Genomic DNA, 17,360 nt, shown 5'->3' on the forward strand with positions numbered 1-17,360 from the left:
TATTTGGCCAAACAATAATTCAAGTCCATAACTTTAGGGGGTACTTTTGTCATTTCAAGCATCACTTCTTAAAAGCAAAGAAAGATCCACACAACTTACTGAATCTATAACTCTTTCCATCCCAAGATATAACAATAATTAAACATCAACTTTCCTCAATTTCAGAGAAGTCCCCCGTAACTCCTACATTCCAAATTCCAAAATTCCAAAATTTTCAAATTAAGACATCAAAAAACCAAAATTACATCCTAGAATTTTTTTATATAAAAAAAAGTTCTTTTTGGATTTTTCTTCTTTCGACTTCATGTTTTTTTCCCTTTTTTTGACTCGTACTTTTCACGGACGCGACCACCAACTTAAATCCAACTCTCTCTTTCTCTCTAACTCACTTCCTCTCTCCTCTCTTTCTCTCTCTCTTCGCCTGGTTTTTCGAAGACGGAGACGTACGGTAAGTGGTAACAAAGCCGGTTTCAATGTCCGAAAACCGCTTTTCATCTCCAACAAAACCGCTTTTCTGTATCTTTGAAGTTTGAACTTCTTTCCGAAGAATCTGAACTGTTTCTTGACTTCTAAACACGACTCTCGAAGCTCTTGAAGACTTATAATTTTAGTGGAGATTTTAGGGTTTCGATTTGGATTTAAGATTACGAGAGATTTGCAGATCTCCGAAGCTGCAGATTTCTAGGGTTATTGAGAGATTCTTGTAAGATTAATTTTGGGGAAGAACAGAGGGGGTTTCTGTGGCTGAACATTGATGGTAGTTCACACTCAAGTGTGTCATCTATGGTGATCGGAACACTTGAACTATCGATGCGGGTGGTGTTTAATTGGAAAGTTTTTCACATGGAATGGCAGATCTTGTTAGCTACGGGAATGCTGAGCGAGACATCGAGCAGGTTTATTTTGTGTTATTTTCTTCTTAATTGTTGAAAAATTGTTTTTTTTTTTTTAAATTTTAAATGTTTTTTCTTGATTTTTATTTCTTTGTTTGAATTTTTTATTTTGTTAGTTAGTTTTATTTTGAAAGCGGGTCTTATATTGTAAAGTGCTAAAATTTTATGAGAACTGATAAGCGATGCAAGAATTGTTGAGGGGTTTAAACTTTTCGAGAATTAGTTCACTTTGTTGAACAATTTACATGAATTTTTATGGGTTTTAGTTCTGATTGTTGATCTAAAACCTTCAATTTTCACTGTAGTTTGTTTGTGGGACTTAAAACTTTTATAATTTAAACATTTGAGTTGGTTACTGAGAAGCCCTGTCGTCACGTTTTGTAGTTGAATTATGAGACTAGAGATGTGTGTGTTGGGGGAGGGGGGGGGGTGTTAGGGAGGGAGGAGAAGAATTTTTTTTCAGCCCATACATATATGCCTGTAGAAGTCAACTTAATGTCATGGACCTAACCCCTCATCGAGTAGTGTCCGAGCGGCACTCAAGCTAATCCCTTTGCTGTAGCTTAAATCACCTATAGCTCAAACTATCATAAGAGTTACCCAAACTTACTAAGCATCCCCCCCCCAAACACACACACACACACACGCACATTGTCACGCCCCAAAAACTCAACCCAAAACCCCATGATTCCCAAGTTGATTCCAGAGGCATGATATTTAACCCATAATATGATAATCATATATAGGACACACATGATACTTAAATATCATAATAAATTTCATACCTGATTATTGTTCAACAAAACACAACCCACTTAGACATATTTACATATCATAGTAACGGCACATAATGTGTCACAGAAACAAGAGAAAACAACATTGGAAGACTTTTAAACCTAACTCTTGTTCAATAACTCAATAATAATACCCATGATCCTCCCTCGGAAGTTTGGATCGATCATCTATGTAGCCCTGGACCTGAGCTTCCTCTGAAAGATCATCTAAACCAGGTATGCTTGAAATTTGTGTTGTAATAGGGGTGAGTAACAAGGAAGTTACCTAGTAAGGGAATAACATCCTACATGTACTTTAAACATGCATGTTTGATGTTCAACACATAATTGAAAATAATTGAATATTGATATCATAAAACCTAGTAGGAAATTGAAACCCAATTAAAAATCTAAAACACAACTATTCTTAATATAACATCAAGTAATAGAGTACTATAATAAAGAGTTGAGGGTCACGACTGATGTGAACATGTCAGTCAAGATACTATTATTCCAATACTTAACCAGTGTGAAACCCCACCGTTAGTTCCTAATTCTATGGCCAGTCTCTACCACATTTGGGTAACTGTTTTCTAGCTCAGGTTGACTATTGACAAAGGCTTCAAGAAACGGGTAAAATCAAGTAGGTCTCTCTTTCTTGACTATTTTAGACTATTAATTATCATTAACTAACCATCTTCATCTATGACAATCTAGCATGTATGTGATCCTTAATAATCTCTATTAATTATACAACTATTTGCATTTTGTTCTCTATTAAAGATATAAAGAAAACTCCCGGATTTTTGTTGTGATGTTATGTTCTTATGTATCCTATAATACATAATAACTCAAACAACGCAACTGTTATCCTAGAATAATGCATCGTTCAGGAAATGTCACAACACGTTATTTTTTATAGGTTTTCACAATCTCTTTAATAAATCACTAAAATATTACATATAGGTACTTATTTTCTTTTCAAAATGTATTGAAAGTAAGACATGCATATGTCTTAAACACCCAATCCACGCTTAAATGTAAAACATCATCTCTCTTTTCCTTTTCTTTCTTTCTTGTCTTACATGACCATCAGCCGAAGCATCTCTCCTTCGTGTCTTACATGACATACGCCGCAGCATCTCACCAATTAGGTATTTGAAAAACACGACAATCAATTGAGAACTCATTCTCATATTTTATTTTAAATAAAATACTTTTCTTACCCAATTTTTTAATTTGAAAATAACAATATGTAAAAATCAGCAAGTTAAAATTTGTAAATAAGATTCTATACATGTATTTGAAATATTAAAATATGTTTAAAATATATAAAATAAAAACAAAATAACAAGTTTATAAAGAAATGAAAACACACTATACATGTATTTAGAACTACTAGAGCACATATAAAGTATGTACAAAATATGTAAGTTGTATGTGAAAACCACTTGTATAGTTATTGAATTTTCTTTTTAGTATGTACCAAATACATATGAAACATGTATAAAATATGTACAAAAATACGTGGAGTACAGAAAAACAAGAAGCTTTAATAAATAAAAATTAAAAAACATATGTAATACATATGAAAAAAATTAGCAACTTCTAATTCTAAATATATGTAACACATATCTAATACTGTGCATTCTTTTTAACAACTAAAACACATATAAGACATTAAAAAAAAAAATTAATGAAATACATGTGTATATTTTGACAATCAATTCACTACTCTTTAATTTGAAAGATCTTGAAGAAAAGCCTAAGTTATTATAAAAATGTAAGGGCTTACCTCAAATCAGTAGCTTCCTTTCCTTACCTTCCTTCCTTTCTCTTAGTGAATGGGAAGAAGATGAAACACAAACATCAGATTTCTCTAATGAGAAGGATCATGGGTTTGGATTTTAAACTTATTTTGTTATAAGGTTTACTTATATACCCAAAGTTTTTTATGTAAAAGTTAGACATCAAAACTTCACCCCGTATAAATAAAAATAAATAAATATCTACATATTTAACAAAATATATAACTTTATTAGAATCTTTTAGGTATATAGACTTTGGTCAGTTTTACTTAGTCAAAACTGGTTGACCAAAGCTTGACTAGGTCAACTTGACTTGAGTTAACAATGGTTGACTCAGTCAACTTTTTTGTTTTTTTTTTGACATTACACTCGCACACACGAGGGAAAACTCACACACTTAGTTTTTTGAACTTTTGGAAATTTTACTTATCCAAGCTTGGGTGATCTTAGAGGGGATGATTATGAACGAGGAATTTTCCTATATAAATTTGGGCTTGACGCTTTTAAGACCTTCATTATTAAATATATTTTTTAAAATCTTCATAAGATACATCTAGAGTTATTTAGTCTAAGATTACATCCTTACACTAGAACATTCTAATGATATACAAGACTAGATATAATTGTTATTGTACAAGAGAGAAATCGAAAAAAAAATATTCTAGACTTGTCAAGAATGTTTTATTTTTTTTTCATTTTTTTGATAAATAATATTCTATATTTTTTACCATCTTATGAAGTATTTTGGACCCTTTTAGAACTTTCTAGCTTTCTCATAATTTGATGATGTGAAATTTTTTTTGATTAGTAAAACAATTATATTAAAAGCAAATCATATTGGTTGAGATAACCAGTCAAATTGCAAGCGTTAAGTTACAAACTTTGGTCACCTACGGTACTAATTTTCGCACAATGAATCCCATCTAAATACAAAGTGATCAAAAAACACCCCATTGAAAACTCTATTGTTTCTTTGTCGTCTGGTTACCCATCACAACAAAAGGGGTAATTGACTAAAGGCACCTCTTTTCATCCACGAACACATTATGGTTCCACTTTTTTTCTTTTTGATAAGTATAATATATTGAAAAAAAGGTAAACAAATTACAAGGAGGCTGAGAAAGCCTCACAAAGAGCAACAAAGTAAAGGAAAACTAGAACATCAGTGGTTACATAAATAGTTCCATCTAAAAACAAAGTCATCAAAAGTAATCCCTGCGAACTCTATGTTCTGATTTGACCAAAGGTATAAAAAGCCCAAGATCTCCTAGAAACCTACATGAGAGCTTCTAATCTTGCTATTGAACACCTTGTTATTTCTCTCGTTCCAAACCCTCCAAGTAATAGCTGAGGGTAGCATAGTCCATAGGAGACGTTTTCTGGTGTGAAAAGCATTATTGGTCTATTCTTCTAACAACGAGGAGAACTTACTAAAGAAGACCCAATTAATACGGAATAGACCAAGGAAAGTTGATCAAATATTATAAGAAAAAGGGTAATGAATTAAAATATGATCAATAGATTTCCCTTCCTTCAAACAAAGGGGACAACAATTGGGAGTGATCTAACCCCGAGTAATCAAATTATCCATCGTAAGAATCCTTCCGAGGGAAGTCAACCAAACAAAAAAAGGAGATTTTAGAGGGAATTGACTTGGATCAAATAATGGATCGCAAGATGGATCGTTCTGCCGAAGGAATGAGTCACTTATGGAAGGACCTAACAGAGAATCTCAAATCCTTAGTCCTTGACCATTCCCACCTATCCTGTTTGCTTTCGTTGAGATGAAACATGTGCAGGAGATTAAGAAAAAATGTAACGTCAGTTAGCTCCCAATCATTAAAATTTTTCCTGAATCCCAAATCCCAAGTAGGATTGGACTCGTTGCGAATCAAACATTGCTGGATTGAGCGATTCTTCTTAATAGAACAGGCGTACAAAGACGGAAATTGAGTTGTCAGAGGCGATGTGCCGCACCAACTATCTTCCCAAAATCTGATTTTGTCCCCCAAATCTGCTTTGAACTTAATCTTTTTTTCGAAATCCTCGCTTACTTTTAGAACCCCTTTCCAGACACAACACCCGTACGAGTCTTTAGACTCGCTGCTATACTAGCCTAGCCTCCTCTTCCCGTACTTAGCCATAATCACCTTCCTCCACAAACTACCATTTTTTCTTTCCGAATTTCCAAAGCCATTTTCTTAGAAGCGCTCTATTAGCTAATCTAAGCTCCTTATGCCCAGTCCCCTGTACTTCTTGGGCATGCAAATCACCTTCCATCTGACCAAATGATACTTCCTCCTGCCGCTCTTGTCGTTCCACAAAAAATTCTTCACGAGCCTTTCCAATCTGATTTCGACGAACCTCAGAAGTGTGAACAAAAAGAAAAGGTAAATCGAGATAATCGTTAAGGTGCTTTTAACCAAAGTTACTTTCCCTCCTTTCGACAGATTATTGACCTTCCATGTGCTCAACCTTTTCTCCAATCTCTCAATTACACCATTCCAAATTTTGATACTATTGTAGGGTGCTCCCAACGGTAAGCATAAATAAGACGTGAGCAGGGTATCATACCCACAGCCCAAAGTTGTGGCCATCAAATGAATATCATTCACCTCTCCTATCCCGAAAAGTTTACTCTTTTGCAGATTAATATGTGATCCTGACATAGCCTTAAAACATCACAATAAAACGCGCAGCACCCTCACCTGGTCCCTCGAATGCTCCAAAAAAATTAGTGTATCGTCCGCAAATTGTAGGTGAGAAATCAGTGGTCTGTCCTTCACCCTAAACCCCGAAAGCTTACCCAAATTGACTGTTCTTCTAAACAATTTACCCAAGGCTTCAACTATAATAAGAAAAAAGAAAGGAGATAATGGGTCCCCTTGCCTCAACTCTCTCGAATCTCTAAAAAAATCAGTTGGATTCTCGTTGACGAGAATCGAATAAGACACTGTTGTAACACATTTCATTATCCAACTGATCCACATCGTTCTAAAACCCATCCTACCCATCATATACTCTAAGAAGTCTCAACTAATATGATCATAAGCCTTTTGTAAATCAATTTTCCCTATCATCCCTTCTTTATTGTTCTTAATCCTAGAGTCAAGACACTCGTTGGCCATTAAAACTCCATCTAGAATTTCTCCCTCTAATGAAAGCCCCTTGCTCATCATCGATAAGACTAGGGAGTACTGTTTTCAACTGCGACGCTAGTACTTTGGATATAATCTTGTACACCGAGCTAACCAAGCTAATGGGTCTGAAATTTCCTAGCTTATCCACCCCGGCTTGCTTGGGGATCAAGGCCACAAAAGTGATGTTAAGGCTATAATCCAGGAATTTCTTATCTTACAACTCCCTAATGACTTCTATGAAGTCTTTCGAGACGATATCCCAACAATGTCTGAAGAATTCCATATTAAATCCATCCGGCCCCGGTGCCTTATCCCCATTCATCGAAAAAAAAAAACTGATCTAACCTCTTCTTCCCCTATTTGTCTTTCCAACCACACCCTCTCCTCCTGGTTCAAAGATTTGAAATGTAGATTATTCGCCCGCGGTCTTAAGGGTTCATTTTCCTAGTACAGATATTTGTAAAAGCTCATCACCCCTTCCCTAATTTTCTCTTCTCCTACCACCATGATTTCTTTGATGTAGACTTTATCAAGTCGATTACTTCTATGGAAATTGGCAACTTTGTGAAAAAAATTTGTGTTTATCCCTTTCTTTCAACCATTTGACTTGTTCTCAACTTATCTCCTCCATAAACGCCACTCTTTGGAATTCCAATTTCAACTCCATTATTTTACTTCTTTCATCCAAGTGCAAATTTCTTTCTTCCTCCTTTTTGTCCAAGGTTTCAATATCTGTCAAAATCTCATTTTTTTCACATCGATTCTCCCCAAAACCTCTTTATTCCATGTCTTCAACTTGTTTATCGAGAATTTGAGCTTCTTTTTGAACACACAACCCGGGTTTCCTATAGAAGGGCACTCATTCCACCAATTCTTGACGAGATTTAAGAAGTTGGGTTGAACCAGCCACATGTTTTCAAATCTGAAAGGAAGGTGTTGTCTAGGGTGACCTGATTCTAGAAAGATAGGAGTATGATCAGAGACTGGGCTAGGGTTGGCTGAATGAATCACATTTTGAAACTTTTCCTCCCACGCATTATCAACTAGAAACCTGTCTAATCTGGACATCCTAGAGTTATCTTGGTTATTAGACCACGTGAATCGTCTACTCAGGAGAGGGAAATCCATTAAGCGGTGTCTACCTATAAAGTCATTGAAATTTCTCATCCCCTTAGATATGTTCGAAACCCTATTCTTCTCATGTGTAAATCTGGTGACATTAAAATCCCCACTCAGGGCCCAAGGTTTCTCCCAATATCCCACAACATCTCCCAGTTCATCCTAAAATTGCATTCTCTCCCTATTGATGGTTGGGCCATAAATCTCGAAAAACACCTATTGAAAATCTTCATCCCTTTTCCTGCACAAAATATAAATCCAGAAGGCTCCTACTAAATTGTTTGTCACTTAGATCCATTCTTTATTCCACATTAGAAGAATCCCGCCGGTCGAACCTAAAGTAGGAAGTGCTATCCAATCAATGTTTTTCCCCCGAATTTCCTTAATGATCTTCTCATCACAATTAGCTAATTTCGATTTCTGAAGCGTAACAATGAGAGGATTTTTATTTCTAATAAAAGTTTTCACTGTTGCCCTTTTTCTCCTATCACCCAATCCCCTGACATTCCAAGATAAAACTTTGAGCAACATTGGACACCTAACAAAGACCCTAAACTGACAAGACTAACCTACCTCTTCTCGAACCTGACTAACACCTTGTCCACTCTTTGTCTGATTAAACTCCTTGTTATCTCCAAGGGGGCAACCACCACCAACTCATTATTCTCACCATGCCTATAACTTTGGATTTCCTGAGTATTCTTAGAGTTTATTTGCTCATTCTTCTTCTCAATTCCATACGTTTTTGAAAGAGAGACAAAACCAAATTTGGGAACACCCACACACAATTAAATAGATTCAAGAAATGACTTCAAATCTCACACATGAGTGGACAATGTAACAAAATGTGAGAAATAGATTCCTCACTCCCCATACACAAAGGACAAATATTTGTGCCTACAAAACCCCTTATCATGAGGTTATCAAAAGTTAGAATCTTACCAGATGCCACCAACCAAGTGAAGAACGACACCTTTGAAGGGACTTTGCGACCCCAAATAGGGCCCACATGAAAGAAAGATAGGCCTTGTAGAGTTAAGGAATTCTTGAATGACCTTACCGAAAAGTTTTTGTTCTTCGTGCAAGTCTATACCCTCTTATCAAGCCCTGACCCCTCCACTTAAGACTGGTCTAGTTTAAAGGTTAATTTTGCCAAGTCCTGAATCTCCCAATCATTAAAATCTCTTCTAAAACCCAAATCCCAAGTAGTCCCAGTACTAGAGTTCAAAATACCAGTACTCTGATTTTCCTTTTTCAAAGAAAACGCATAAAGCCTTGGGAATTGAATGGATAATGGAAAGCTTCTACACCACTTGTCCCAAAACCGAATTCTCTCGCCACTATGATGTGAAAAATCCCAAGTTGCAAAAAGGGGCTGTGACATTAAACCTCACCTAGCCGCTCACTCCCTAAGGCTTAGGCATCGATAGAGTGACACGTGAGCCTCTTGTATTTCTAGGAATATTGAAGCCAGAATCTTGGTCTAGCCCCTCAATGCATATACCTCATGAGCTAGTACATTTAAAACAATGCTTATAAGTGAATATTTAAAACAAACTATATGCCCATTTAGCTAAGTGGTAACACCTTGTGGAGGTTGTTCCCAAGGTCTTAGGTTCAAACCCTTTGAACTCCTTCTTATACTAATGTTAACTTTAACCACTAACCCCACCAAAAAAAAAAAAGTATATTGGATATCAGATTTAATATTAAAATATTAAAAAGTTGCAAATAATAGACACCTCATAACCACTAGTATAGCCGTTTTAATGGTGAATAATGTTCAAGGTCCACTACTATTACTCCTTTTGCTTTCCAACATAACTTAGCTTATAGGTTTTCTATTTTGTACTATTTATTTTTCTCCATCAAAATACTTTGCCTATTTGACTCTTTTACTTGTCCAGGCATTAATTGCGTTGAAGAAAGGTGCTCAATTGCTCAAGTATGGCCGCAAAGGGAAGCCCAAATTTTGCCCATTCAGACTTTCTAATGTATGTTCGATACTTAATATCTGCTTTTAGGGAATGTGCTTTATTGTAATTATGTTCCATCTTTTTTCTTTTCTTTTTTTCTTTATTATGTTGAATAAATGGATGAATTCCCTAGATATCATACTTAGGGCCTGTTTGGATGGACCACAATACTCTCTCTCTCTCTCTCTTGGCTGAGAAAGATGTGATGATTGTCTTGATTACTTCCTTGTTGTTTGCCACTTAGAGCTCCTTCAAACCAGGCACAACCTTAATTGAAGAGATAGTAGAGTTTGGCACCAAAAGTGACTAAAGACGAAAAGAACAATATTTCATTATCTCACCTAATGCACATTGTTGACTAATTTTTCATTGGAATATTGCATAAATTCTGAATTTGGTAGACAAATGTCTCGTATAATTTACATGTACTCAACTCTCTAGACTTCATTTTTTGGATAAATGTAACTTTTATTAAAAAGGAAAGGCTACGGCGAGATGACCAAACCGAGGAATAGGGTACAAGACATCAAAGAAAGCCCCCTTTGATTCCTCAAAAGTTTTACACCAAAATAATGCAACCCAAGATGGAGATGAAGTTCTCATGATTTGAGCACTCCCTATAATCAAATATATCGGAGCATTCCTTTCCTTCAAAATGCCCCAACATATAGGTGAGGGGATAAGACCATGGTTCAAAATCTCAGTTTGTATCGTAATGTTTCGTATGAAACATTTCGGTTTTTCCAAATCCTGGGACGAAACATGCTTGAAACCGAAATATTCAAAGTTTCAGACCTTTTTCTGAGAAAATCAAAGAAGGAAGGAGTATTATTTTTCTGGGAAAATCAGAGAAGGAGAAGGAGAGAGAGAGATTTGCATCGCTGGATCAGGTAAGTGAAACTTCCTCCTCCTCTTCTTCTTTCTTCAGTGTTTTTTTTTCTCTCTTTTGAATAAAGACGAGGGCTACAAAGCTGTTTTTTCACTATGAAAAGCCCTAGACTTTAGCCTTCTCTTGAAGACTTAGGTATTTTTCGATAAAAAATCTCATATTTTCTTAAATATTTAAGAAACCCTATGTTTTCATACTTATTATATACCCCTTGACCACAGTCTTCTCTAAAAGACTTCGTTTAAAAGGTTAATGTAATGTTTCGAATATGTCAAATGTTTCGGTATTGTTTTGGTTTTCCTAAAACTGAAGCATCGACTCGAAATGAGATTTTAAACCAAGGATAGGACTACACAATTTCCTCTTGAATGCTAAAAAACCGAGACCAAGTGCAGACCAACTCTCAAGCATGGATGGAATGTTGGAAAGAAAAAAAAATCTAGTTACTGTAGGTTTTCTTTAAAGATGATCTCCCATCTATTAGCAGAACATTCGTCATAGTTGCTGGTCGGTGATGTCCTCTGTTCATGGTTTCTGGTCGACCTCCTTTTTCATCTTTATAAATTTCCTTTACCTATCATTGGGTGAGAGGCATTAGAGATTAGCCTAATTTAATTGGTAGGATGCAAGTTTGATCTCCGTAGAATGTCATGTTTAGCAGCAAATGCTGAAAATAAGGAAGCTTGTGAATTGTACTGCTGAAATATCATGACTGACAAAATTTCCTTAAACATCTCAGGGTTAACCATGTTGACTAAGCATATAGTGCATTTTTAATTAATAAGTGACATTTGAGTTTGAAAAGGGATGATGAAGAGAATTCCCTTATCCATTTTTTTGTCCTGCTATGCAAGCAAGGGTTAGTGGTCAGCATAAAGATGGGTTCAAAGGATTTTGAACCCAGGTCGTGTAATCAACACTATACATGCCTTACCAGCTTAGCTAAGCTTGCACCTTCAAAGAAATCCCTATTGTATTCAAGAATATCTTCCTAAGAATTCTTAATCTTGGTCACTGGTCTATCGAATTTCATTAATCACATTGTAAACATTCATTTCCATATGCCTATTGATTAATGTGTTTTATGTGAATTCACAGGATGAATCATCCTTGATCTGGTTGTCAACTGGTGGTGAAAGAACATTAAAGTTAGCTTCTGTCTCAAAAATTATTCCTGGACAAAGAACTGTGAGATTTTCTCTATGATCATTTTCTATTATTTAATCCTTGATGGTAATGTTTGGACTATGCTTTGTGGTAAAACCAAAAAAAAAAAAAAAAAAAAAAGAAGAACTAGCACTAGTTCAGTAGCTCCTGGCTGGTAAATTTACTCGATGTGTGTTTTTTTTTGGTAATTTGTCAGCCTGTTTTCCAACGATACTTGCGGCCTGAGAAGGACTACTTGTCTTTTTCACTTATCTACAACGATGGAAAACGGTCCCTTGATCTGGTTTGTATGATCATTATTATATTTGATTTATAATTATGCATTTGGGTCTCTCGAGTTTTATGCTTACTAGTTATTACTAATGCCAATGTAATATGTTGTCGATTCTTAGATTTGTAAGGACAAATTTGAGGCAGAGGTGTGGATTGCAGGCCTCAAAGCATTAGTATCTTCAGGTCAATGTGGGCGTTCAAAAATTGATGGATGGAGTGATGGAGGGCTCTACTTCGATGTAATTTTTTTTAACCTAGAAACAATTCTTTTTTTTTTTTCCAAATAAATGTCGCGTCCTCTAGTTGTAAATTTTCTTGCGTACCAAATAATCAACATCCTTAACTACTTTAGTATTTCATCTGGTCCTAGTGTAGCTGAGCGAAATGGCTCAGCCTCGTGGCCTCTTTATGCAACATATAAGCCAATCTGGCTTCTAATTGGTCCTTTTTTAAAAGTTGGTAGATGTTCATCTGTGTAAAATAACATAAGAAGCATTTCATTTTCTTATCTCCGCAAAACACTGGATTGTGCTAACGCAATCCTTTTTCACTGTGACCTAAATTGCTTATTTATCTGGATTGATTTATTAGAAAATATTGAGGTGGTCAAAATACCTTCATTTGTTAAAGATTTTATAAAATTCAGTAATTTTTGTAGGTGATGTAACGTATTTGTTCTCATTTCAATTGTATGTTTTCATGGTTCATATGTTTCAGGGCTGTAGAGATTTGACATCAAATAGTCCAAGTGATAGTTCTGCTAGTGCCACACATGATATTAGCTCCCCCGAAACTTCTATCAGTCTCACCACAAATACTTTGCCCACAAGTTACCCTTCCGAGAGTTCGGCGAGTTCAGAAAGATCACATGTAGCAATAGAAAGGAGAAACATGCAAGTAAAAGGATCCTCTTCAGATGTTTTCCGAGTTAGTGTTTCAAGTGCTCCAAGCACTTCTAGTCATGGTTCTGCACAGGATGATTTTGATGCTCTAGGCGATGTGTATATATGGGGTGAGATTATATGTGATAACGCAGGCGTTGGAGCTGATAAATACGTTAATCCTTCGAGCTCGAGAGTTGATGTGCTTCTTCCTAAACCATTAGAGTCTAATGTAGTTTTGGATGTTAATCACATTGCTTGTGGTGTCAGGCATGCTGCACTAGTCACGAGACAAGGAGAAGTTTTTACGTGGGGTGAAGAATCTGGAGGGCGGCTTGGCCATGGAGTTGGGAGAGATGTTATTCAACCTCGTTTTGTTGAATCTTTGGCAGTCTCTAATGTTGATTTTGTATCATGTGGAGAATTCCATACTTGTGCTGTTACCATAGCTGGTGAACTATATACATGGGGGGATGGAACGCATAATGCTGGGCTTCTAGGTCATGGTACTGATGTTAGTCATTGGATACCCAAGAGAGTTTCAGGTCCATTGGAAGGACTTCAAGTTGTTTCAGTTGCTTGTGGTCCGTGGCATACAGCCTTGATAACTTCAACGGGTCAGTTGTTCACATTTGGTGATGGAACATTTGGTGTCTTGGGCCATGGAAACAAGGAGAGTATTGCATATCCAAGAGAAGTAGAATCTCTGATGGGATTGAAGACAATTGCAGTTGCATGTGGAGTGTGGCACACCGCCGCTGCAGTGGAGGTTATCGTGGGCCAGACTAGTGCGAGTATTTCGTCGGGAAAATTGTTTACTTGGGGTGATGGCGACAAGAATCGTCTTGGCCACGGAGACAAGGAACCAAGACTGAAACCCACATGCGTGCCCTCACTTATTGAATTCAATTTTCACAAGATCGCTTGTGGGCATAGTCTAACAGTTGGCTTGACGACATCTGGGCATGTTTTTACAATGGGAAGTAGTACTGTTTACGGTCAACTTGGCAATCCCCATTGTGATGGAAAGCTACCTTGTTTGGTTGAAGAAAGTCTTACGGGTGAATCTGTTGAAGACATTACTTGTGGTGCTTACCACGTCGCAGTGCTAACCTCTAGGAACGAGGTCTACACTTGGGGAAAGGGGGCTAATGGAAGATTGGGCCATGGAGATGTTGAAAATCGAAAAACACCAACATTGGTAGAAGCATTGAAGGATAGACATGTTAAATATATTGCTTGCGGCTCGAACTTCACAGCAGCTATATGTCTTCACAAATGGGTATCTGGTGCAGAGCAGGCTCAGTGCTCGGCATGTAGACAGGCCTTTGGATTTACACGAAAGAAGCACAATTGCTACAACTGTGGACTTGTCCACTGTCATTCATGTAGTTCAAGAAAAGCTTTTAGAGCAGCAATGGCTCCTAATCCTAGCAAGCCATATCGTGTGTGTGATTCCTGTTATGTTAAACTAAACAAGGTGTCAGAATCTGTTGGTAATAATAAAAGGAGGAACGCCATTCCTCGTCTTTCTGGTGAAAATAAAGACAAGTTAGACAAGGCTGATATTAGATTATCTAAGTCTGCATTGCCTAGTAATTTGGATTTGATTAAGCAGTTGGATAGCAAAGCTGCTAAACAAGGAAAGAAGGCCGATAACTTTGTTCGTTCTTCTCAAGCACTCCCATTGTTACAACTAAAAGATACCTCCTTGTCTAATGCTGTTGATGTGTGCCAAACAATACCCAAAGCAGTTATAACATCAATAGGTCAGTCCGGTATCAGTTCCAGGGCTGTGTCACCTTTCTCGAGGAAATCTAGTCCACCACGTTCTGCCACACCTTTTCCTACAACATCAGGCCTTTCTTTCTCCAAAAGTATTGCAGATAGTCTGAAGAAGACAAATGAACTCTTGAATCAAGAAGTGCAGAAGTTGCGTGTCCAGGTACTTAGAAAGCCTCTCCTTACTCTTGTTTACTTGAGGATCACCTATGAACAAATACGTCTCCTTACCTTGGGCTTGGTTTAGGTTGAGAGCCTGAAACAACGATGTGAACTTCAAGAATTTGAGCTTCAGAAATCTACTTTGAAAGCTCAAGAAGCTGTGGCTTTGGCTGCAGAGGAATCTGCTAAGTCTAATGCTGCAAAAGAAGTTATAAAATCACTAACTTCACAGGTACTTCGCTGATATATGAACTTTTTTATTATTGTTTGGTTATGCTTGGAGTTTAATGAAAGTTAAAGAGTATAATTGTTCTTGTTTTGCTTAATATGGAATTAATGATTTTGAGCTCCCTTACATTTCACACCAACGCTTTTACTTTAACAGTTATACATCGATTGAAAAAAAGGAAAAAAGATATCAGTTACATTGGTTAATATAGGGGGGTGACTATAATGACAGTCAACTGTGAGTAGTCTCTTCTACGGACAAGTAAATTTGGATGTTAATATCCATGTTCTTTAACTGTGATGGAACATTATCCATATTTTCTTCTATTGTTGGTGTTCCGTAGAACTTACATATTACTGGTCAACAATTTTTTGTTATTCTAAATTTTACTTCTGGCTTACCTTGAGGAAGCAAATTTGTTCTCTGGAAAAATATTTGATAATCATATTCTGCCACTGAGTACTATGCTTTTCTTTTGATGCTTGTTCAGCTCAAAGACATGGCTCAGAAGCTACCTCCCGGGGCCTATGAGAATGACAACATGAGGCCACTGTACCTACCAAATGGCTTGGAGTCCAATGGTGTTTATCACTCTGATTCAAATGGAGAATGTCATCTGAGGTCCGATGCATTCAACAGCCCTCAATTGGCTTCTCCCACGAGGAACAACACTAGTACAACAAATGGAACTCCAGCCCAAACTCATCTTGACATTGCTGGAACCAACGAAATTAATAGCCACCTACAAAACCAATATCCAACTTCCGAAGGGAGGAATGATCAAGCTGATATGGGATTGCGGGATGATAATGGAGGAGTGTACACAGGTAGGAGCAATAGACCAGAGTCTGCCGATGGTATGGAACCTGATCCTTTACAAAATGGTGAGAATGGTAATACACCAAGGATTCCTTCGATGGAAGATAATAGTAGTCAAGTTGAGGCTGAATGGATTGAACAGTATGAACCCAGTGTTTATATAACTCTTGTGGCCCTCCGGGATGGAACTAGAGATCTTAAGCGAGTGCGCTTCAGGTACCCATTCAAGGTTCTGATAATCATTTATCTTTATGTTATTATTTTTTCAAACAAGGCAGAATTTCTGTGCTGTAGTCGGAGAAGTTTACTAAAATTCTAATTAAGTAATATGTGTCTGCAGTCGGAGAAGATTTGGGGAGCACCAAGCAGAAACTTGGTGGGCCGAGAACCGTGAGAAGGTTTATGAGAAGTATAACATCCGGGTATCAGACAAGTCATCATCAGGGGCTTCGGGACAGTCTGCACCTCGAACAGAAGCAACAGCAGTCTCACTACCTCCCCAACTCTAACAGTAAAAAAGAGGAATCTACTTGTGAGACGATTTTGAGTAAAAATCTTGGTGATGGTTTCGAAGGCCTTGCCGGAATCCCCATTTCAAAAAGAATTTGTTTTTCTTTTCTATTTTTAAATGTTTTTTTTTTTTTTAAATTTATCTTTGTTCTCTCATTTTATTTCTGTGGGTATCCTTGCCCTTCTCCTACTTACCTGTTGTATTGTAGTGTATATAAAATCATCAATTATGAGAAATATGGTAGTCGAAAGAAGTCTTTTTCTTTAGTGCTTTATTCCTCTCTAGTATACAAATCTTTTGATGATTTTACCTGCCATTGTTTGACAGATTCTCTCTCATCCTCAAAGACCTTGCTTTTAAACCCATTGTGTGCATGGAGAATCCTAAAGCATGATGTCTGGCAAACAAACTTAGATACCACTTGTCAGAAAAATTTCCTACCCTACATCATTCATTAGATCTGATGTTATACTCTAGGGAGTATGGTAATGAAATAGTAACAGTAACTGTGATGAATAATATATTTTCATGACATAATCATCAATTAGATCATTATATGTCGACTTATTATTAGGTTAGTGTTACATGGCTATTTACCAGAGAGAGAGAGAGAGAGAGAGAGAGAGAGAGAGATCTTATACTCTCAAGACTTGATGGTTAACCATGTTTTAAAAAAACTTGATTTTTAATTTCATATGATTTTGGTTATCCTGAATGTGTAGTGGTGCATGATTAAATCATATGAGAATTTAAAATTTAACACAGTTTCAATTTGTGATAGTAAAGAGTACGTATCGTTGGTTTTGAAAGTTATTTAGTTATTTATTTATAATCTTGAGATTTTTGATTATTTGATCATATTAATTGGAAAGTGGTGACTCATCAGGAGTTGGGTGAGATGGTAAGATTGATTGGATTTGTTCTTTAGGTCCTGATTT

General features: G+C 36.6%; 1 protein-coding gene across 1 annotated transcript; it reads left to right on the forward strand.

The window, feature by feature from the left end:
• The first annotated feature begins 358 nt into the window (after positions 1–358).
• Positions 359–16,658, forward strand: LOC147404146 (PH, RCC1 and FYVE domains-containing protein 1-like). Its single transcript, XM_086439991.1, has 9 exons — positions 359–896; positions 9,641–9,727; positions 11,697–11,786; positions 11,962–12,048; positions 12,158–12,277; positions 12,756–14,864; positions 14,949–15,095; positions 15,583–16,127; positions 16,252–16,658. The coding sequence occupies exons 1-9, from the start codon at positions 849–851 to the stop codon at positions 16,418–16,420; spliced, it is 3,402 nt and encodes a 1,133-aa protein (XP_086296117.1). The 5' UTR covers positions 359–848; the 3' UTR covers positions 16,421–16,658.
• Positions 16,659–17,360: the final 702 nt, after the last annotated feature.

The sequence above is a fragment of the Akebia trifoliata genome, chromosome 4 (assembly GCF_017979445.1).
Source record: "Akebia trifoliata isolate Shusen 1 chromosome 4, ASM1797944v1, whole genome shotgun sequence".
NCBI lineage: Eukaryota > Viridiplantae > Streptophyta > Magnoliopsida > Ranunculales > Lardizabalaceae > Akebia > Akebia trifoliata.